The sequence below is a fragment of the Phascolarctos cinereus genome, unplaced genomic scaffold (assembly GCF_003287225.1).
Source record: "Phascolarctos cinereus isolate Bilbo 61053 unplaced genomic scaffold, phaCin_HiC Scaffold_2;HRSCAF=192, whole genome shotgun sequence".
Classification (NCBI taxonomy): domain Eukaryota; kingdom Metazoa; phylum Chordata; class Mammalia; order Diprotodontia; family Phascolarctidae; genus Phascolarctos; species Phascolarctos cinereus.
The window spans coordinates 18,489,900-18,511,903 of NW_027555625.1; the positions used below are offsets into that span (position 1 = coordinate 18,489,900).

Genomic DNA, 22,004 nt, shown 5'->3' on the forward strand with positions numbered 1-22,004 from the left:
ATTTCACCGAAGAGGAAACCAAGGCTCTAAGAAGGGAAAGAGGCATGCCAAAATTCACATGAACATAAGTGTTAAGGCTGGGATTTGAATGAGTCATCTCCTGTCTCCAAGGTCAGGGCTGTTCCTACATTTACGATGCTTTGCTCATAAAGTACATGTTTCATTTCTGAGAAACAGGATTTGGTGGTAAATAGAAGGCTGGTCTCGGATGTGAGGAGATCTGGGTTCAAGTCTTAACTCTGATAAGGAGATATGTGATCCTGGGCAGTAACCTAACCTCTCAGTGCCTCTAATGACATAATTTACATAAGATTTGCTGATTTTCTTCAAGGGAGGGAGTTTCGAGGCTGGGATGAATGAATGAAAATTCCAGGTCCAGACCAAGAAATAAAAGTCTTGTGTTCACTAGCAGGGTTTAATCTCCTTTAAGAGAGGTGCTCTATTTCATACATTTTTGTATCTACTCCTCCTCCATCCATCCCCTCCCCACGCCCCTCCCCCCCATCATGTAGTTGGTGGTCAATATCCATTTGTTGTGGATTGATGAATCAAAGAAGAGCAGAGTTAAGAGGAATAGAGACAAATACCAGTTTTTTTCAACTTACCTTATGTAAATGTCCTCTCTCTTCTTTTCCTTATAGAAATTCTGCCAAAATAAAATTATAACATATTATAAATACAGGTTTATTGATGGACCCTTCATTGGAATAAGGGACCGATGACCATCTCAGCTCTCATTAAACATCTAAAACCAGTTTTTACCCTCTCCCCATCTTTCTCTCTCACACAAATGCTGACCCACCCGACAGGGGCTGAGGTGGAAAACACACCCAGCCAGACCAGACACAAAAGCATGAAACCACGGCGGAACGGCCTTGGGAAGAGTTGGGTCAGGAGCTAATGGTGCAGGTTTCCATCCTGGTTTCTTAATTTATCTTCAAAGTTAAAAATATGCAAGTGTCCTTAGCCTAATCAGCTGGTACCAGCATCAGCTGCTTCTGCTGGAGTAAACTCGGCAGGGTTGAGGACCAGGGAGTGGGTCATTCCAGGGTCAACAGTAGCTTTGGCTGGCTGGAGGATTGGCCAGGTACTCTGGAAGGCCTTCTGGACGTAGGTGTTTGTTTCTTATATATTTAATGTTCAGGTGATACATGCATTCATATATACACACATACATGTATGTGCATATGTTCACGTTCATATGTATAGTTAGATGTATAGGCTTTCCCCCCAATAGAATGCAAGTTCCTTGAGGCCAGGACCATTTTGCTACTCTGTGTGCGTGTGTGTGTGTGTGGTGTGTGCGTGTGCGTGTGTGTATTCCCAGATACTAGCTCCGTTCCTGGCACTCAGTGCCCTCTGACACTGGCAGGCGGGTGAGCCCTGGACCGGGGGGAGGGGGGTGCCTCACGTACCAACACGTTGACCGTACAGCTCATGCGATTCTCTTTGCTTTCATCGTGCATGATGGTCCTGTAATCCAGCAGGTTTTCCAAGAGGCTGCTGACCAGGAGGGCAAAGACTTCTCCAGAGCTGGCCAGGTATTTGTGTTTGCGACAGTGTTCTAGGAGCCTGGGGGGGGGGGAAGAAAGGGAAAAGATGTCCGTGATCCCATGAGCTGAGGGTCCTACTGCTATCACATGCCACTTCTTTCCTACCTGCCTTCTGCCCTGAAACCATCTCCATTTAAAAGCATTAGCCAAAGACCCCACGTGCAGCGTTTTTTTGTTCAATCATTTTCAGTTGTGTCTGGCTCTTCATGGCCCCATTTAGGGTTTCTTGGTGAAAATACTGGAGCGGTTTGCCATTTCCTGCTCTAGCTTATTTTAAAGGTGAGGAAACTGAGGCAAACAGGGTTAAGTGACTCGCTCAGGGTCACAGCTACTAAGTGTCTGAGGCCAGATTTGGACCCAGTAAGATGAGTCTTCCTGACTCCAGGCACAGCCAACTGAGCCACCCACTATGAGGTACACACAGTACCAAGAGCTTTCAGCAGGTCAGCAAAGCAGACACAATCCTATACGATCCATGATGCTTTCTTGACTTTGTTGTGCTGGGCTCCTCCTTGTACTTAAGGGAGAAATGCCCCAACACAGTGGATGGAAAACTTATGTAAGAATGGGGTTAACAGTATGCTGGCACAGTGAATGGAACGCTGAGTCTAGAGTCAGGAAGATGTGAGTTCAAATCTAGCCTTGGACATGTATTCATTCATTCACTTATTTATTTTTGCTTTTTTTTTTTTGGTGAGGCAATTGGGGTTAAGTGACGTGCCCAGTAGCCTTGGACATTTAATAGCTGTGTGACCCCTCGGGGAAACATCTGTCTGCCTCAGTGTCCTCATCTGGAAAACAGGCATAATAACAGTATTTATCTCCTTGAGTTTTTGTGAGGGCAAAGTGATATAACATTTATAAAGCACTGTGCAAATTTTAAAGTGCTATATAAATGCAAATTGTTATTAAGAATCACACATGATCTCCAGGAGTGACTAGCTTGCAATCTGTAACATTGGAGGGAATGTCCCCATCAGTGACATCATAGTATCATTGGGGAATATATATATAAAGCATATGCTGCCCGGCACATGGTAGGTGCTTAATAAATGTTCAAAGATTAATTGACTCATTGGCAAAGCTTTACCATTTGCCTATTTTTTTTAACATACATTATGTTCTTTGAGTCTAATGACCACCCTGGGAGGTAGGTTCTACCAGTGTAAACTGATAGGTCAGATGGAAGCCTGGAGGCATCTGTGAGGCTAACAGAAGGATGCGGGTGAGAGCTTCTGAGGCTCCGAGCTAGCCAGGGTGGTCTCTGTGTGAGTGGAGAGAAGCCAGATCCAGAGCTGCTGTGGAGACAGAAGCAGCAGGACCCGCCCAAGCTCTGTACACCCTTCTGAGCACTCTGTTCTTTCCCGTGCATAAGAAAAGTTCGGTTCAGGAATCCCTCCAGTCTCCAAGGTGCATGGAAGGCACTTGGGAGCTCTGTTTGTGCTCCCCTGTATGCAGTTCACAAAACCTGACCAAGCTGTCCCTCAGAAGTCAGTAATCCAGGACCCCCAAGGGAGAGAGCAGCTGGGGGAGCCTTTGTTTGGAAATCATCAGCTGCTTAGTATTTCTAAATACCATCCAGGGGTGTGTGTATTTTATGGCTTGGTTTCTTGGCTGCAGCCAAAGCCAGGAAGGGTGGGGCAAAGGGAAAATAGAGGAAGAAGATTCTGAAAAGCTTTTGCTCAACAGAAGGGTCAATGCTCCCATTTTATAAGTAATCATAACAAGAGCTGACATTTATGTTTGAAAAGCTTTGGAAAGATGTAGAATCATAGGACAGGAACTGGAAGGATCCTTAAAGGCCATTTGGTCCCACCTAATTTTACAGATGGGGAAACTGAGGCACAGAGCAATTAAATGACTTGCCCAGAGGCACATAGCTATACTATACCCCTGTGAGTTAAATATCTGGGCATTACTACCCCCATTTTATATGCCTTCAGGTCCATTTCTGATCCCAGGTCCAATGGTGATAAGGTATCACCATTCAATGCAGCCTTTACTTATTTTTTTTTTAAACTAGACCTGTGATTTGATCAGTGTAGAGCACTCCCAGTGAGAAAAGTCCTTCTATTAACAGTTTGGTGCTTTGTCTTAGATGGGGCTCTGTGAGGTTAAATGACTCTTCTCTCTCTGTCTCTGTCTCTCTGTCTGCCTCTCTGTCTTTGTCTTTCTGTCTGTCTCTCCTTCCACCCCTTTATCGTTGCTGTTGGAGGATGGTGACGACAGGTATAGGACACATCCTCAAACAGTGACAATAAAGGTGAGGAAAGGGACCCCTACGCAGATAACTTTGCCGTCTCTAAAATAAGGGTACCTATGTCACAGGATTGTTGTGAGGGGTGGACTTCTGCGTCTTTGCCCCCCTGCCTGGAATGCCCTCCTTCTTCACTAATGCCTCTTAGCATCCCAGGCTCCTTCAAAGTTCGGCTCCAGCGCCATCTCCTATGTGGGGCATGACCTGATGCTGGCCCTTTCTTCCATCTGCTCAGGTCTCTTGGGCCAGGCTGGTGAGGGACAAATATGGAATTTCTGACTCATCGTCATCACCTGGGGCTGGCAACTGATGGCGTAAGCTCCCGGTAGCCTGGTCAAGGACCAGTCAGACTCATGACCCTCATGATTTTGAGTCTGGCCCCAAATTCCTTAATAAGCCAGCCCGAGAGTCAGCCTCAGGTTTGGGTTTGGGGAACACTCACAGCTTCTCCAGCAGGACTTTGTACTGTTCGTCACCCCGGCCTCCTTCCACCTCCTGGTCTAACTTTGTGATCAGCTCATTCTCAAACTGGAAGGAGAAGCAGCAGACACGAACCATGTGAGAACCTCCGAGGGGGCTGGAAGTCCATCCTCAGCCCCCAGGTCCAAGTCCATCCTAACCCTCCCCAGGGAACCAGGCTGATTCCAAGACCAAAGCTGATTATTGTGATCAGGGGGGCCCCAGACTGAGAGCGGGCCAGCCCCAGATTTCAGCAAATTCCTCCCCGGGGCTTTCAGAATCAGCTGGAATTTAGCATTCTAAGATCAGAGATTTAGACCTAGGAGGACCCTTAAGGGGGGTGGGGAGGTTCTTAAGCTGAGTTCCACAAATGAGTGTTTTTAATATTGTAATAACTTTCTCAGGAGAGATGGATTTCTTTGTAATCCCATGCATTTTAGTTAATATATTTAAAAACTGCTCTGAGAGGGGACCCACAGATTCACCAGATTGCAAAAGGGTCCGTGACATTAAAAAAAAAGAAAGAGTAGGAACTCCCCTGGCGGTAGTGGGTGTGTGAATAAAGGAAGAGCCTACTACATGGCAGGCACTGTGCTATGTGCTTTTCACAAATATCTCATTCGATCTTCACAACAATCCTTTGAGGTAACTGTTATTATTAGCAATGCCATTTTATGGTTGAGGAAACTGAGGCAAACACAGGGTCACACAGCTCGCAAGGATCTGAAGCCAGATTTGAACTCAGATCTTCCTGGCTCTAGTCCAGCACTCTGTGCTCTGCCCCACCAGCACCTTCTATATCATTGATCCAAGTGCCTTATTTTATAGAGCAGGAAATTGAGATCCAGTGAGGTTAAGTGAGTTACCCAATGGGTAGGCAGTAGCTAGGTGGCACAGCAGATAGAGGGTAGGACCAGGATTCAGGAAGACCTGAGTTCAAATCCCACCACAGACCTTACTAGCTGTGTGACCCTGGACAAGTCACTTAACTTCTATTTACTGGAGTTTTCTTATCTATAAAACGGAGATAAGGAGGATAGATCCCTCCAGGGTTGTTGTGAAGATAAAATGAGATACATCTGTAGAGGTCTTTGCAAACCTTAAAAGTATTATATACATCTCGACTGTTATTATTATGCTTTTTACTGCTATTGTCACTATTATATAGCTAGCACATATCAGAAGAGGGATCTGAACTGAGGTCTTAATGACTCTAGGCCTAGTACTCTATTCACGGTATATCAAGCCTTTTCTATCATATGATTATATATGCGTGTATGTATATTTATATGTATGTATATATACACACACACATACATCTATAATTATCCCTTCCACATTGCAGGGGCTAGGGGTACAACATCCCCTGCCACCTGGAAAATTTGTGCAAAATTTTTTGACTTTCCTTTCATACCGGGCAAGTCTGAATTATTATGGCATTAAAAGATAAAATATTTTGGCATTATACAGTATACTATACATCTATTTTGTGCATTTCTGAGTTTCTGAACTTTTTCTGTGTCATCTGCGGTTTCTGCAAAACTCCTCTAAAATTCCCATTTAATTTCTTATGCCGACCCGTAATATCTCAGAACTATGACGGGGAAAATCTAGATGTGGAAGGGATAGCTGTTTATGTATATGCACACATTTAGCACATTTAGACATACACATCTAAAATATAAATAAAATCTATAACCATGCTCATTTAGGTATATGTCTATATATGCATATAAAATATATACACACATATAACATAATACACATGCAAGTATGCATAGATATATTATATAAATGGATCTATACACACACACGTGTGAGTATCTATTCTGTTCTATCTGCAGAAGAGTAGCAAGAATCTCTGCCTTGCCTTAGTCAACCTGGATTGCTTCCCCTCTAACATTCCTGGCCCCTGTCTTTGTTAGGCTCTGCTCTCTTTGGGCTGAAGGATGTGTGTGTATGTATGTATGTGTGTATGTGCGTATGTGTGTGTGTGTGTGCATGGTTAAGCACAAAATATAGTGTACCACATGCTCCCACCCATACAAACTCATGGGCATCCATGAAAACACACTGATAGACATCCTTCATCCCCATATGCACGGGCACACACACGCGTGCACACACACACACACACACACACACACACACACACACACACAAGGAGGCATGTTTGTGTCCCTAATGCTTTCCACATTCCCTTTACAATGCATATTTTCTGCCCAGTCCTTGGAGCAGGACTATTTCTGCTGACCTTCATACCTACAAAGTGTTTCTGGGTCATTTTAGCCAAGTGTTCCTTGCAACTCTGAGCACTCTGCATAGTATGTGGAAGGAAATTGTAACCGAGTCTCAGAATCTATTGAACAAAGGGGCTGGCCAAAGGATGATGGCATGGGTAATTTGCCAGGCTGATGGGTCCAACATTCCTTACCATCTGGAAGTTGTGATTTCCACTGAAATTGAACTCACACTGCATCATGTCGAAGAAGATAGGGATTGTGGCCTTCCGGAGCTCTGTCTCCGGTGTCAAGGTCACCTCCAAGATGGGACCCACCATGGAGGGGATGAACTTGATCTTATGGGGTCCTGAAAGAAGGGGCAGACAACAAATATACCGATGAGCTCAATGTGAAGGATTGAAGCCAAAGACAAGAAGGCGATTTTGGGCTAAACCAACATATTTTGGAAAAGGAGAGATTACAGGATGTATTCAATGGCATGGGGCCACTGGTCTGCTTGTAGGCCAACAGAGGCCAGAAGGATAAAAGCCGTCATCTCAGACTGAGCAGCACTGCCTGACCATGGCCGGATTTCAGGTTTGGTCATAAAAATAATGAGGAGAAGAGAACAGGTGCTGGGATTCACCATCCTGCCTCTCAGGAGACCCTGGGCTAGGGGTTGTTGCACCAGTCACTCCGGCCACTGGCTTGGATTAAAGGGCTTTCTGGGGTACCTTGGTGGGTGGGGAGAGGGGAAGAGAGGAGACAGGGATACCAGGACATGACTACAGATAAAAACAATGAAAACACAAGGCATAGGTGAAACGTGGATCAACGAGCAGCCGCCTAGCGGGCGGCCCTGCCAAGGAGACACACTCACCCAGATTGTACCACATATCTCGGATTCTAAAGCCGATTTCCTTTCTCATATCCCCATATCTAGAAGGAAGATCAGTATAAATATTTTTAGGGAAAACAAAGAAAGAAAACACACTGAGACGTCTTCTTCAAAAAATGCAGAAGACTTTGGCCAGAAAGAAGCACAGTTAAGCAGCACAGCTGGGAATGTTATGGGCTAAACTTAGAATATCCTTGAAAACAGAAGCAACTTGAACATAGATATCTGTGGTTTTATCATCATCATTAACATTTGTATAGCACTTTAAGGTTTGAAAAGTGTTTTACAAACGCTATTTCTTTTTATCTTCATAATAACTCTGTGAGTTAGGTGCTATTGTTATCATTCCCATTTTACAGATAAGGCAACTGAGGCAGACAGAGGTAAGTGACTTGCCTAGGGTCACTTGGCTCATGAACATCTGAGACTGGATTTGAACTCAGGTCCTCCTGACTCCAGGCACTCTGTGCTACCTCTAGGTGTTCATGTAAAAAAAAATTTTTTTCCTTTCTGTCCTATTCTTCCATTTCATATTCCATATATGGAAATGCTGATTTGGGGATATTTGTTAAGTTCATAATAAAAATGACATATTTGGAGAGAAAAGAGCATGACTTACCCTACATCAAGAATGCCCATTTTTTTAAAACAATGGATCACATGAGCTCTGTGGAGTTGGGGGCCCATGAATTCAATGATATAAACAATTCTATTCAGCTTCAGTTATGATGACTGCTATTACTACCAATATTGATAATAATGACAGCTAACAATTATACAGTACCTACCATGACCAAGGCCCTGTGCTAAGTGCTTCACAAATATTTTCTTATTTGATCCTCATGACAACCCTACGAGGCAGGTGTCATTATCATCCTCATTTTACAGATGAGGAAAATGAGGCAAACAGAGGTTAAGTGACTTGCCCAGGGTCACACAGCTAGTAATTGTCTGAAGCCAAATTTGAACTCAAGTCTTCCTGACTCCAGGCCCAGGGCACCCACTGCACCCCTGGCTGCTGACTATATTCAATCCTGTCAATATGACATTCAGTGGTGCTCAGTTACACCACAGGATGGGGGGTAGGTGGGAGTTGGGGGTCCTGGCTCAGTAGTTAGAAGAGCTTGTGAGTCACTGGCCTGGCATAACTAACTCTAACCCAGCCACTCCCTCCTATCTGGTGGGATTCTTGCCCATCTTCTCCCATGACTCCCATGGAGAATCCCCTCAACGTGAGGGAGGTCCTCCTCTGTACCAGGTCTGTAGAAACTCTCTTCTAAGAAGAATCTCATGATTGCCCTGCATTTTTTATTTTTAAAGTAGACTGGAGTATTGAGTGTGTGGAAGGAAGCAATGTGTAATAAGGCCAGGTCGGGAAGGGCTCCAAAAGCCAAACAAGGGAGTTTGCATTTGACCTTGGGACAATGACGTTCCCTCCAGGCCAGATTTTCCTGACCCCAGGACCAGATATCCTATCCCCTAGCCCCACTGAGAAAGGTCATGGCATCCATTCAAGGAAAGAACAGAGACTGTCCTATGCCTCACAATGGGACCACATCGCGGGAGAGCCATTGAGAAAGAATGCCTGTCGTGTCAAAGAAGAACGCTCTCCAGCCTTAGGTGAGCACCTCTGCTCTCCCCCTCTCCCCATGATGGAGAGTCCAGGGCACTTACTTCTTGACCATTTTGGTGCGCTTGGCTTGAGAGAAGGTTTCCAGCTGAAGGGATTCGTGGGTGAGGAACGCGACAGCCAAGTGGAAATAATTATTCCAGAGCTGCAGAGGATTCCGCAGTGAGGTGGGGGTGGGGAAAGCAGAAACCAAGTTATTAAGGATCAGAACTAAAATGGTAGAAAGACGCATACTGAGTATACAGGAAGAAACCACCCCCAAGTCTGTAAAACTTTCTGTTCCTCATAGGTCCATGATCTCCGTTCTCTGTTGAAAGGGTTGAGATTCAGGGATTGAGATTTATAGAGCTAGGTTGGTACAGGGGAATATCGTGCTGTATTTGAAGTCAGAAGATCTGAGTTCCAATCTTGGCCCTCCTTGATACCTGTATGACTCAGCACTATCCTGGGTCTCAGTTTCCCATCCGCAAAATGGGAGAGTTTGGAGCAGATGGCCGTGAGGTCCCTTCCAGCTCTACAACTATGACTCCAAGATCTGTGATCCCATTAACTAGATTGTATGAATAAACAATCCTGGTAGCCGGGGAACTGAGGTACGTGGGAACTCCCTCCCCCAAACCGTCTATGACTTAGAGAAAAGTTGCCTATTGTTCTGAGAGATTATTATAACTTTCAACCAACCAGCAAGTGTTTATCAAGTGCCTACTATGTGCCAATCATTGTGTTAGGAGCTAGAGACACAAGTAAAAATGATCAAATGACTCCTTCCCTCAAGGAGCTTACATTCGAATGGGAGAGACAACAAGTATATATAATTAATATGGTATGGTTTATATTAGTATAATGACATAACATGTCTTATATGATGTAATCAATATTTCAACATGACATATTTTATATTGATATAATGGTTTTAATATTTATGTTAATAAATTTTTAAATATATATTTAATGTACAATAGAATATATAATATAGTAATATTGATAGATACATAGTAATATAGTTATAATATATATAATTAACATAATACATAATATAGTATAATAGAAAAATACAATAAATATATTACTACATCTTAGATAATACAATATAGTATACCTATAGATCACGTAAATATAACATACTATATTATTAATATATTATATTGATAATAGAACACATTAACCACATATATATTATAGTAATTATAAATAAATTATATGACACAATGAATATTATTATGTTCTAGATAATAAAAAGATATTGTTATGTTATGTTACCTAGAATATAATAATATACATACATCCACGTGTACATATATATCATAACAATAAAGTGAATAAATATGCTCCAGGGTAGTTTGGGAGGGAGGACACAAGCAGTTGGGAACAGGAGAAACTTTCTGCTCTGCCTAGGTCCACACAGGGAATAAGTCTCAGAGGTGGAATTCACCCCCAGATGTTCCTGACTCCAAGCCCAGAACTCTACCCCCCCCAATGCACTGCCTCGTAATTTGCTAAATGCATATAAGTCGTAGCTTGGCACATATGGCCTTACTCCCCCAACCTCCTGGGTCAAACGTTTCCTGCTTTGGAAGGTGACAGGCATACAATCCTTTGGTTCTCCTAAGAAGTTTAGGCCACAGGCAACCAAGCTCAGTCATCATTTCCTGCCCTGGGGGGGACGAGGTGGGTGGATGCCTCTGCCATCAAAGGAGGACAGAACAGAAGAGTATGCTTTCTGGATGTATGAGGAGAATGGAAATGGCATGTCTCCCAATGAAAACTGCTTTCTTGGCCCGGCGACAGCTTAGGAAGAACGTAGGGGAATAGCGGTGTCTTACCTGGAGTTCAAAGCTTGCCTGGTCCATGAAGAACTTTGTGAGAACTTCAGCAAATAGGTTTATAGACCGCAGAAAAACCCTGGGGGAAGAAGCAGCCTTGTAAAGAAAGGACCCTCATAATCACCGGGCTTTGGCCTCCCTACATTCAGAGAACAAGTCTTGGCTAGAATCCTGGAACCTGCCACGTGGCGGGGACCTTAGAGAGCATTTAGTTTAAGCCACCTTATTTTTCAACAAGTCAACAAGCATTTTTTAAGCACCTACTGTTTGCCAGGTACTGAAGATACAGAAAGGGAACACAAATAGGAGTTTATCATCAAAGGGCTTACAGTCTGAGTTTCAAATGAGGAAACTGAGGCCCTGAGAGGTTAAATAACTTGTTTATGATCACACAGCTAATAGGTGGCAGAGACAATCTTTGTGACTCCTGGTCCTGGGTTCTTATCCCTACGCTGTATTGCCCTTCTGCTATAGGCAGGGCTAATCTCCAAACATACAAAGAAAAATTAAACCAGTTCTCATTTCTTCTTTGGAGGGGGAGGGGATCAGAAGTCAAAGAAATGGTCTAGCGATCTCTAACCTGTATCAAAGATTAATAACTATTATTGTAATTTAAAATCTTAGAGAGACGGTTGGGGGCACTGAAAGTTTAAGTGACTCATCCAGGGTCACGCAATTAGTCTGGCCCAGAGACTGGACTTGAAGCGAGTGCCGTTTGTTCGGGAAGCCACCAGCAGATGTTAGGTGGTGGGGTGTGGCATCATCACTGAAGTCTAGCCCAGGCTTAGCCCCATCAGACCACCGTGAGTGCCTCCAGCTGGAGAAGCTTCCCCCTTTACCTGTTCTGCATCATATTCATAACCATCCAGTCTGGGGGATACACATTCTTCCCAATGAGATCCTTGAACATGATGAAGGTTTCCATCAGGAAGTCCTGCACAAAACACAGGCCAAGAAAAGTCAGCGTTTATGCATAATTATAATGACCAAGTTTGGCTTCAGAGAAGAGGTGAGGAAAGCCGCCTTCCTTCTTCCTTTCATTAGGAAGGGAAAGGACAATGGGTGTGGAGTGAAGCATACATACTCTGTGGTGATGAACGGTTTCATCTTATAGAATCAATCAACCGATCAAAAACTTGTTAAGAGCCTTTAGACAGTCAACAGATACGTACTAACAGTTTACTTTGTGCTAGGCCCTCTATCAAGTGCCGGCAAAAACCAATCCCTGCCCTCAAGAATTTATATTCTAACAGAGCAGACAAGATGAAAAGAAACAGTAAAATTCAAAATCGATGGGAAGTCATCAGCACCTGGTGGTGTGATGAGCTGCTGGGGATTCACCGCGGTAGAAGGGTAGAAGCGTGAGTGGGTGGGCTCCCTGAGGCAGCTGGACAACAGAGAATTGCTCAGAAGAAAGTGACCTGCTCAACAAGACGCTTCATCAGCTTTGCAATCCTCCACCTCACTGTCTTCTGAATACAATCAATTGCAAGCACTAATTAAGCACATACTATGTGTCAGGCACCTGCCAGGTACTGGAGACACAAAGAGAAAGCAGGAAACAGTCTCCATATGACAGATTTACACACTATGTCGGGGTAAAGTGTAAAGCCCTTAGGACGCACAACAACGCAGGTACTTAATACAGGTTTTATTGTTCCCATTTTACAGGCGGAAACTGTGAGTCAGAGATATTCCAAGCTAGTTAGGTGGCAGAAGTGATATTTGAACTCAAGTCTTCCTAAGTGCAAGACCAGCACTTTCTGTCCCTTTGTTTTGAAATGGAAAAAGCACTGAGATCAAGAGATCAGATTAAGCGTTTTCATCTCAAAATCGAAGTGGAAGGCTATACCGAATGTGTCCTGTAGGGGGCTCTATTGCTCAACAAAAATGAGTTGAAATTATCCTGGGTGGGAAGGCTCACCCTCTCTGTTGGCCCTATGTAGTCAACTCCCAGGGAGGGAGATGGCAGTGTGATCGTGGGATCACAGTCTTGGAGCAGGAAGGGAGCCCAGAGGCCAGGGTGTCCAATCAGCTCACTTCACAGATGAGGAAACTGAGACCCGTGGAAGTTCGATGACTCACCCACAGTCACACAGGTATTGAGCCTCAGAGGCAGGATCTGAACCCAGGTCCTAGGAAGCAGATTCAGTAACCATTTCACAGTAGCAGGTCTTCCTAACTCTAGGCCCAGCTCTCTATTCACTGAGCCATCTAACTGCCCCTCTAGGATTGCATAACTGCATGCAACAACCCTTTGGAATTTGGTGCATGCCTTTTTTCAAAGTGCCACACAGTCAAGAAGGAACTAGAAGTCCTCCCGTTTTTACTGTCCTGCCCGAAGTCAGATGGGCAAGACGTTCAAGGCTTTGGGAAGAGACTCCGGGGGCCTTACTCCCCAGGCTCTCGTATTTATCTTGCTGGAGTTGCACCAATGCCTCCTCACCCTCATCTTTGTAGGCATCTCAAACCCAAACTCAGCATTCCATCACCTGCCCGCTGTGGGCTTCTGCAAAGAATGTCTGTCCCTCACGCCTGGAATGCACTCCCTCCTCCCCATCATCTCTATGAATCTTTCACCAGCCTCCTTCGGGTCTCACGTCATGCACTGCCTTCGACAGCTGATCGCCCAGCTTTTCACGCTCAATCGCTTCCCACAATCTTGGGTGTTTGCTAGCCTGTCTACAGGCTGTATCTTCCCAGTAAAATAGAAACTTCTTGAGAGGAGAGACTGCTTTGTCTTTAATTTTATACCACCGGTAAACAGCACAGTGCCTGGCATGGTGGAGGTGCTTAACAATGCTTCTTAGAGTGAGCCGAAGATAGAAAGGAAGTCTCCACTTAGACCAAAATATTCACAGCAGCATGTTTTGTAGTGGCAAAGAACTGGAAATAAAGCAGATCACCATTTCTTTGTGAATCACGAAAGCAGATGTGTTATATGAACAGATACAGGCAACAGCGAGGGAAAAGCTGAATGAATGAACAGAGGTAAGCTCAGGAAGACTTACATGAGCTGATGCAGAGTGAAGTAAGCAGAACCAGGAAGACAATATACACAGCGACAACAGCAATGCAAACGGAAAGAACCGCAAAACAAAATGGAACGCTGTGGTATTATACTGACCATGTTTGGTCCTAAAGAAGAGATGATAAAACATGGTTCTCTCAATTCTTTGTAGACGCAGCAGAATACAGGTGCAGAATGCACACATATACACACATATATACATACATTTGTGTGTATATATGCACATGTGTGTGTATATATATATATATTCTATGCCTATATTCTCTGTGTATATTTATATGCATGTTATGCATATATATTCTGTACCTATATTTTGTATGTATATGTGCATATTTGTATTGTGTATATGTATATGTATGTATGTATATATGCATTGTATGTATATATGTGTGTGTTTTACACCTATATCCTATGTGTATCCATGCACGTGTGTATTGTGTATATGCATGCATATATGTGTATTGTTCTCCTATGCTTGCAAAGACACGTGCGTGTATATATGTACACATATGCACATATACTTAGTGAATACATTTTCATATTCAGTGGACATGCTGGTTAATTATACTGAATGGTTTTTATCATTCTTTGCTAAGGTGGGAGGTGGGTACGGGAGATGTAAACAAAGGTGATGTGAAGATGAAAAGGTATAAGTACAAATTTTAAGAGTGGGTGTTGAATGTGATGAAATGGGCCTGGACCAAGGACAAAGGAGCCTTTGACTCCGGGATAACGTTTCAGGGCTGGCAGGACGTTCTGATGACCACTTACAATGATATCCTGCCTGGTCTTGAAAGTGCTGATATAGTGGTTATAGTGGAAATCGTCCATCTGCCGGAGGATGGCGGTCATGCAAGCGACAAAGCTGCCCTGGAAAGGAAGGACGGTCAGTTGAGGCCCCTGCAGCGATGAGCCCCGCCCAGGAGGCCTTGGGAAAACTTCACGCCATCAGATTTATGACAATGGGATTCTACTCAGGTGGAAAGTGTTGAACACTAGGGCTCTAAGAATGCAGCTCAGTTTGTGCTCAGGTCTTGGGAGGGTAGTTCCTTCGGACCCATCCCAGCAATATGCTGTCTCTGGGTGACTGAGGGTGGAATCACTCTGCAGCCCGCCAGACCTCGGGGTAGGCCAGTGTAAAGTCTGAAGTCACTGCTCTGGACCAGCCATCTTTGCAAAGGGGGTCATCCATCCCTCAGGACGTATTTGCAATTCTAAGTGTTCTTTTGTCTCTAAGAATCTGTCACTCTCTGTTTTTTTTTTAATGGGTCTCTCTGCTTTTGTACTGTGTAAGACTCTGTCCAAAGACAGAAAAATGCCCTGGGCGAAGTCCTTGGAAACCCTTGGTAGCAGCAGTGGCCAGTGACTCAGACTTGGGGTTCTGAGGTCCCTAGCACCATGGCCTGAGGTGCCTGAGAGGACCCTGGAGGTCTAGCACTCTGAACCTCAAGGTTTCAGGGGGTCCTAACCCCAGGAGGGAGAGGTCAGCATAAGAATGCCAGGGTAAGATCAAGCAAAGGTGATCACCCCATTCAAACACGTTGCAGGGGCAGAGTCTGGTCTGGTACAAAGGCCTAACGCAGGAATTAAAGTTAGAGAGATGAGCAAATCCAAGAAAACAGTGACCAGTATGACTTTTTTTTCAAATTTGCAATTTTTTTTTTAAATGCAAAAATGAAACAAAACAAACCAGGTGCTCACAGAAGAGGGGACAAAAAACACCCCCCTCCTTCCCTCTTTGCAGAAACAAGGGACTACGGGTATGTACACTGCCTGTATGGTCGGGATCTGTGGATGCAGGGGACAGCCGAAATGGTAGGGAGAGGAAGTCTATATTCAGAAGTGAAAGTCGTTTAGAAACAAATTCAGCAACTTAAGCTCAGGAATTTGTAATGAATGGTTCTCACGATGTGGGGAGACTGCCGGCTCATCCCAATCACAGTCCGATTGATTCTCCTTAAGAGGCGCTCCATGATCAGCCGGATGTGCGTTGAGGTGGAGCCCTGAGGGAGGAACACAGAAAGAAGGGCCGGCCGTTTCACTCCAAGCGGTACTCCTGGATTCCAGAGAGCTCTGCGGGGAACACGCCTGCCTCTTTTAGTTTAGTTTAGTTTATTTAATTTTGGCAAGGCAATTGGAGTGAAGTGACTTGCCCAGGGTCACACAGCTAGTGAGTGACCTGCTTCTTTTTAGTACCTAAGTGACCTTTTCCCTTCAAAGAAAGAGACTGTTAAAAAAAAAAAAGAAAGAAAAAAAAGAAAGAAAAAATCATTGACCGTATTCAGCTGAGGAGTGTGGAAGAACACCAGACCTGCTAAAACAGGCCTTCGTGAACCCGTTGGGATGCAGAGGACTTATCACTCATTCATTCATTTGTTCAAAACATATTGCCTCAGTCATCACTGCATGAACCCAACTTGTCAGTTATAGTCAAGGCTAGAAATCAAGCCTTTGGTTTAAATAGTTGAATCACATGTGACTTTTAGTTTAGGTCAAATTTATGTCCACAGAGGGGTATTTTTTACGTGCTGGGAATATTTTATAGTCTATTGTTTGCTCTGGTTTAGTTGTGTCTGACTCTTTGTGACCCCTTCCGGGGTTTTCCAGGTAAAGATACCGGACTGGTTTGCCATTTCCTTCTCCAGCTCATTTTACAGAGGAAACTGAGGCAAACAGGGTGAAGTGACTTGCCCAGGGTCACATAGCTAGTAAATGTTGGGGCGGAATTTGAACTCAGGTTTTCCTGACTCCAGGTCCGGCGTTCCATCCACCTAGCTGCCCCTTTATAGTCTATTATCATATAGTAATTAGACCAGAATATTTACACTCATTCTATAGAAGTTGGAGCATCATTTTCTGTTGTGCTCGAATTGGTTACAGTCACAAGCTACTTGGCTTAGTTTTCTTTCTGTGTGCCTCAGTTTCTTTATTTACAACATGAGGGGGGTGGATTAGAGCAGAAGGGTCAAACTCCCATAGAAATGCATCTCTGTGGGCAGAATATTGACTTAGAAAACCACAAATTAACATTACCTAGGTTGTATTTTTATTTAATCTGCCAAACATTTTTAGGCAACTAGATGGCAGTAGATTGCCAGGCCTGGAGTTAGGAAGACTCATTTCCCTGAGTTCAAATCTAGCTTCAGTTTTACTTGCTAGCTGTGGGACCCTGGGACAGTCATTGAACCCTGTTTGCCTCAGTTTCCTCATCTGTAAAATGAGCTGGGGAAGGAAATGGCAAAACCACTCCAGTGTCTTTGCCAAGAAAACTCCTAGGGGCAGCTAGGTGTCACAGCGGATAGAGCACCAGCCCTGAAGTCAGAAGGACCTGAGTTCAAATCCAGCCTCAGACCAAACACTTGACACTTACTAGCTGTGTGACTCTGGGCAAGTCACTTAACCCCAATTGCCTAAAAATAAGAAAAAAAAATTAAAAGAAAACTCCAAATGGGGTCATGAAGAGTTGCACACTACTGAACAATGACAAACATTTCTCTATTAAATTTTAATCTGGTTCAAGCCACACTGGGAGTTGTGGCTGTTTGCCATCTGCGGACAAGAGTTTCACATCTCTGGACTGGACGACGTCTCTGGCCCTCCCCAATTCTAAAATCCTGTGCCACCTGCTGGTAGAGGTTGCATTTGCTCTTATGACCTGATTGGTCATGGCTATGATTACCTTGAAGGCAAATTCTCGGCAAGGAATGGACACCCCCTGCCCACCCCCAGTGAGAAGGTGACTTCCACAGTATAGCAGTTGGCTGTCTGTAAAAGGAGGGGTATTACTAGATGCCCACTGAGGTCACTTCCAACTTGACCTCAATGATCCCAAGTTATTAAGGCAGCCAGTCTCTCTGGGCCTCAGTTTCCTCAATTAAAAAATAAGGTGGGGTGGATTTGTTGACTCCTGCCGGCTCTAAATCTATGGTCCTACAAGCCTAGGACTCCAAATTTAGGGTCCTTCACACTGCGCCACAATTCCTTCGTAGGCCAGCTTAGGTAGCACGTCTTCCCAGAAGCAATTGTTTTTTTCTTTTGGAGGCAATCGGGGTTAAGTGAGTTGCCCTAAGTGTCTGAGGCCAGATTGGAACTCAGATCTCCTGACTTCAGGGCCAGTGCTCTATACATTATATCACCTAGTTGCGTTCCTAGAAGCAGTTTCTTCCTCCCCAAACCTCTCGAAGCCAGTCTGGTTTCTCTTTCTTTTCCATTTTCTAAACTTTATTCAGGGTATTTACCTATTTATGTCACCCCCATCTCCCCACATTAACTTGTAAGCTATTCGAGGGTAGGTCCTCCGTTGGCTCACACCCTGGCACTGAAACAGTGTCTGGCACGTCAACATTGGGTGAGTTGGACTGAGCTGCAAGATTGCATAAGAAGGTGCAATAGCTGGTTTTAAAAATCCACTCTGAGGGTACTTTGCACTTGGGGGTGGGGCCTGCTCAGACCTACAAAGAGGTCTCTGCGGCCGTGCTGAGAGAACAGGAATCATCATCGTCTCCCCAGCCCCAGGCAAGTGCAAGGCTAGCTCAGCCCGGGGAGGGCGGGGGATGCAGCCACTCACCACATCCTTCCTGTCCAGCACTTCCAGGATGTTGCTGAGGAGCTGTGAGCTTGCCTCGTGGTCAGGCTTGTTGGACTTGTCATCGAGCTGGCCACTGAGCTGGTCAATGAGCAGGGGGAGCAGAGCATCTCTGCACTCTGAGGAAGGAAATGGGGATACCATACTACTGCCTGCCGGGAGCTGCAAAAGCCTTCTGCAACAGGCAAGCACTCTACTCTCTGCCCAAACCAGAGACTTCTCGCTGCACCCACGGCGTCCGAGGCTAGCTAAGCCGGCAGCCAGCGGCACCATCTCAGACAATCTCAGCACACTCTATGTGTGTTTTGTTCTCTCTCCTTCCTTCCTGCCTCCCTCCCTCCCTCCCTCCCTTCCTTCCTTCCTTCCATTCATTTCTTTTTTTCCTTCTTTCTCATTTGTCCTTTCCTTCCCTTTCCTTCTCTGTCCTCTGTCCTTTCCTCCTCTGTTGTCTCTCGCTCTTTCCTTTTTTCCTTCTCTCCCTCATTTCATTCCCCTGTTACTCTCTCCTTTCTTTCACTTACAACTTTTGCTTCAAAAACATTAAATTTCTGTGTGAAGAGGCAGCGAGCCAAGCCCTAGGCTGGGAGTGAGATGACTTGGGCTCAGATCTTGCCTCAATGATTACTAGTTGTGACTTTGGACAAATCGTTAATCATACTCAAACTAAGTTTTACCGTCTGCAAAATGGGGATAATTCTTCCCATAAATTAATGTATAAACCTGGACACATAATTGGAGAGCAGGGAGAGTCTGGACTTTGTGATCCATGAAGACATGATCAATCAATGCTCGATAACCAAACTGAGGCCCAGATCGGGAAAGTCACTTACCTAAAGTCACATAACTTAAAAGAGCTGGGACTTAATTAATATAAACTAATATATATTAACATATAATATTAGCTCTTCTACATAACACACACAATATGTGATCTATAATAATATATTAAAATTAAACACATATATAAACTATTAATATATTAATGTGATGTTAATATAAACTCAGGTTTATGGAATGTTAGAGTTGGAAGGCGCTCTTTTAGAATTTCTACTCTGATCATCTTTTGGAAGCTGAGGCCTGAAGAAACCATTCTAAGGTCACAGTGGAAGAATTCACTTTTAACTCTGTATAGGCTCATGAGGGTAAGGAGGGTCATCACCCCTCTCTCTGGGGGCTTGGAGATCTCCAGTGGACTCTCCACCCCATTTGGAGGGCATCCCTGCCCTCTTTCAGTGCCATGATGGGTTCAGGGGCTCTGCTTAGAAGACAGAGAGGAGGGTCGCACGGAAGATATCAAGGCTAACCCCCCTCCCAGGTGGTCTTGGCTGGACACAGAAGAGTACTTGGCATACTCCCACTGCCTTGCCTTCAGCATGGCTCAGAGCATATCTGGGGCAGAGCACTGATGAACAGAGTGCAGCTCAAATGTTGCCTCCTCTGGGCCATCTCCTTCGTTCCTTCCATGGAGAATACCCTCAGACCCTGTGTAACACTAGGGATATTATAGTTTATAGCAATCAGTGCCAGAGTCTTATATGTAAGCTGGACACTACTTAAGGGCTGGAACTGTCTTATTTAATCATGGTACCCCCCACAACGGTGAGCCCAGTGCTCTAAATAGAGTAGGTGCCTAGTAAACGTTTGCTGTTTTTGTGGTTATTTAAGTAAAATTAAATCCAACAGTGCAAGTTTACTCGAATCCACTAGTGCCAGACACTGGTACAAAGGCAAACATGAATCAGCCTCTGCTTTCTATGAGCTTGCACCAGCAGCCCTCAAAGTCAGGGTCACAGGATGAGGCAGGACCTGGAGAATCCAGTATATGGGAAGGCTGGGAGGATGAGGGGGAGGGCATGAGTTGACCTTTAGTAAAGACTCCTGGTGGCAGACAAAATGGCATGATTGTAAATATATTTATTCCATTAACCTCTCTGTGCCTCAGTTTCTTCACCTGTAAAATGGTGGGGCTCCAGTTCTAAATCTATAATTGCTTTATTAAATAATAACCTGAGGGTATCATCAGGGTAGGTAGGAAGGAAACAAGAATTTTAAAATGCCTACTATGTGTTAGGTACTTTACAAATATTATCTCATTTGATCCTCACAACAATCCTTGCAGGGAGTTGGGTGGGGGAAGAGGTGCCATTATTACTCCCATTTTACAGGCAATAAACTGAGGTATACAAAGGTAAAGTGACTTGCCCAGGGTTACATAGCTAGTAAGTTCTAAGGCTGGATTTGAACTCAGGTCGCCACTGCATCACCTAGCCACATCTAGAGTAGAAAGAACCATTCCAGATTCATCTGCTGCTTCTGCCACTTGCTAGGTCTGTTACCTTGGCTAAGGCATTCTACCACTCCAGGCCTCTGTTTCTCAGTCTCTCCATCTATAAAATGACAAGGAGCTCAAGATCACAGCCACCAGGGCCTACAGCCTCACTGCCAGCCAGGCTCTGTCTGCACCACCAGAGGGGGGCAGGTTTATTTTTAAATGAATGGTTTGAAGCTCTCTGCCTTGGGGTAATAAGAAGAAAGTGCTTAAAAGGCTCCCCACTGTGTGTCTGCCCCTCACTTTCCATCACGCTGTGAGCAGGGGGAGAGTCTGAGAACACAGGATGACACTGGTTGATTGTTCTCAGAAAGACGATTCAAGTCCGGAATGTTTGGGGAACTGCAGAGACTCAGGAACTGACCTCAGTTTCCCCCGAAGAGCGGGTTCCCTGGGGGTGCCTGGAGCACCCGTCGACAATTCCTAGGGAGGACCTTGGCGATTCATTCTGGGATAATGGACCGTTGGCCAGAGAAGGGGCTGGGTGAGCATTTCAGGCCTCAGTATAGAACCCTGACTCTGCAGTCCAATGACTTGGGTCCAATTGCATCCTCCACGACCTTGGACAAATCCTTAACCTCCTTGGGTCTCAGTTTCCATATTTGTAAAATGAATGGATTTGACTAGTTGTCCTCTGAGATACCATCCCTTCCAATTCTAGATCTATAAATCTCTGACTCCTACTGAGCTCTGGATCAGTAAGGGTCCTAGAGATGTTAGAATGCTTTCCCTCAACCAGGGGTGGAAAACCTTCAGCCTCGAGGCCACATGTGGCCTTCTAGGTCCTTGGGTGTGGCCTTTTCACTGAGTCCAAGTTTTGCAGAACAAATCCTTTTATGAAGGGGAACAGTTCTGTGAAGTTTGGATTCAGTTAGAGGGCCCGCACTTGAGGGCCTAGAGGGCCACGTGGCCTCGAGACTGCAGGTTTCCCATCCCTGCCCTAAATCATCAACTTTCCCACTCCCAGTGCCATTCCCCCAGAGGGAGCTCCTGTCTTAGGGGCCTCTGACCTTATGTATTTTTCCTTCTTGGCAAAATTTAGCTCTTTACAGGTAGAAACTTTGTCATTTTTTCTTTCTATCTCCAGTTCTTAGCAAAGTGCCTGGGTGAACAGTAAGATGGCCCAGAGGTCATCTGGCTCAACATTCTAATTTTAAAGATGAGGAAACTGAGGTTTAAAAAGGGGATGTGGAGGATTCCATGGCTGCGTAAATGCA

At 44.7% G+C, this 22,004-nt stretch overlaps 1 protein-coding gene across 2 annotated transcripts in view; it reads right to left on the bottom strand.

The window, feature by feature from the left end:
• Window positions 1-22,004, bottom strand: part of DOCK5 (dedicator of cytokinesis 5) — a 252,306-nt gene that overhangs the window by 53,642 nt on the left and 176,660 nt on the right. For both annotated transcript variants that reach the window (XM_021001085.2, XM_021001086.2), the window contains 11 exons: window positions 18,441-18,577; window positions 15,781-15,876; window positions 14,645-14,743; window positions 11,682-11,776; window positions 10,843-10,921; window positions 9,064-9,164; window positions 7,372-7,430; window positions 6,704-6,858; window positions 4,253-4,338; window positions 1,416-1,572; window positions 606-646 (listed from right to left, as the gene is read on the bottom strand). In XM_021001085.2, coding sequence (XP_020856744.1) covers window positions 606-646; window positions 1,416-1,572; window positions 4,253-4,338; window positions 6,704-6,858; window positions 7,372-7,430; window positions 9,064-9,164; window positions 10,843-10,921; window positions 11,682-11,776; window positions 14,645-14,743; window positions 15,781-15,876; window positions 18,441-18,577 — 1,105 coding nt within the window. The remainder of the gene's footprint in view (window positions 1-605; window positions 647-1,415; window positions 1,573-4,252; window positions 4,339-6,703; window positions 6,859-7,371; window positions 7,431-9,063; window positions 9,165-10,842; window positions 10,922-11,681; window positions 11,777-14,644; window positions 14,744-15,780; window positions 15,877-18,440; window positions 18,578-22,004) is intronic.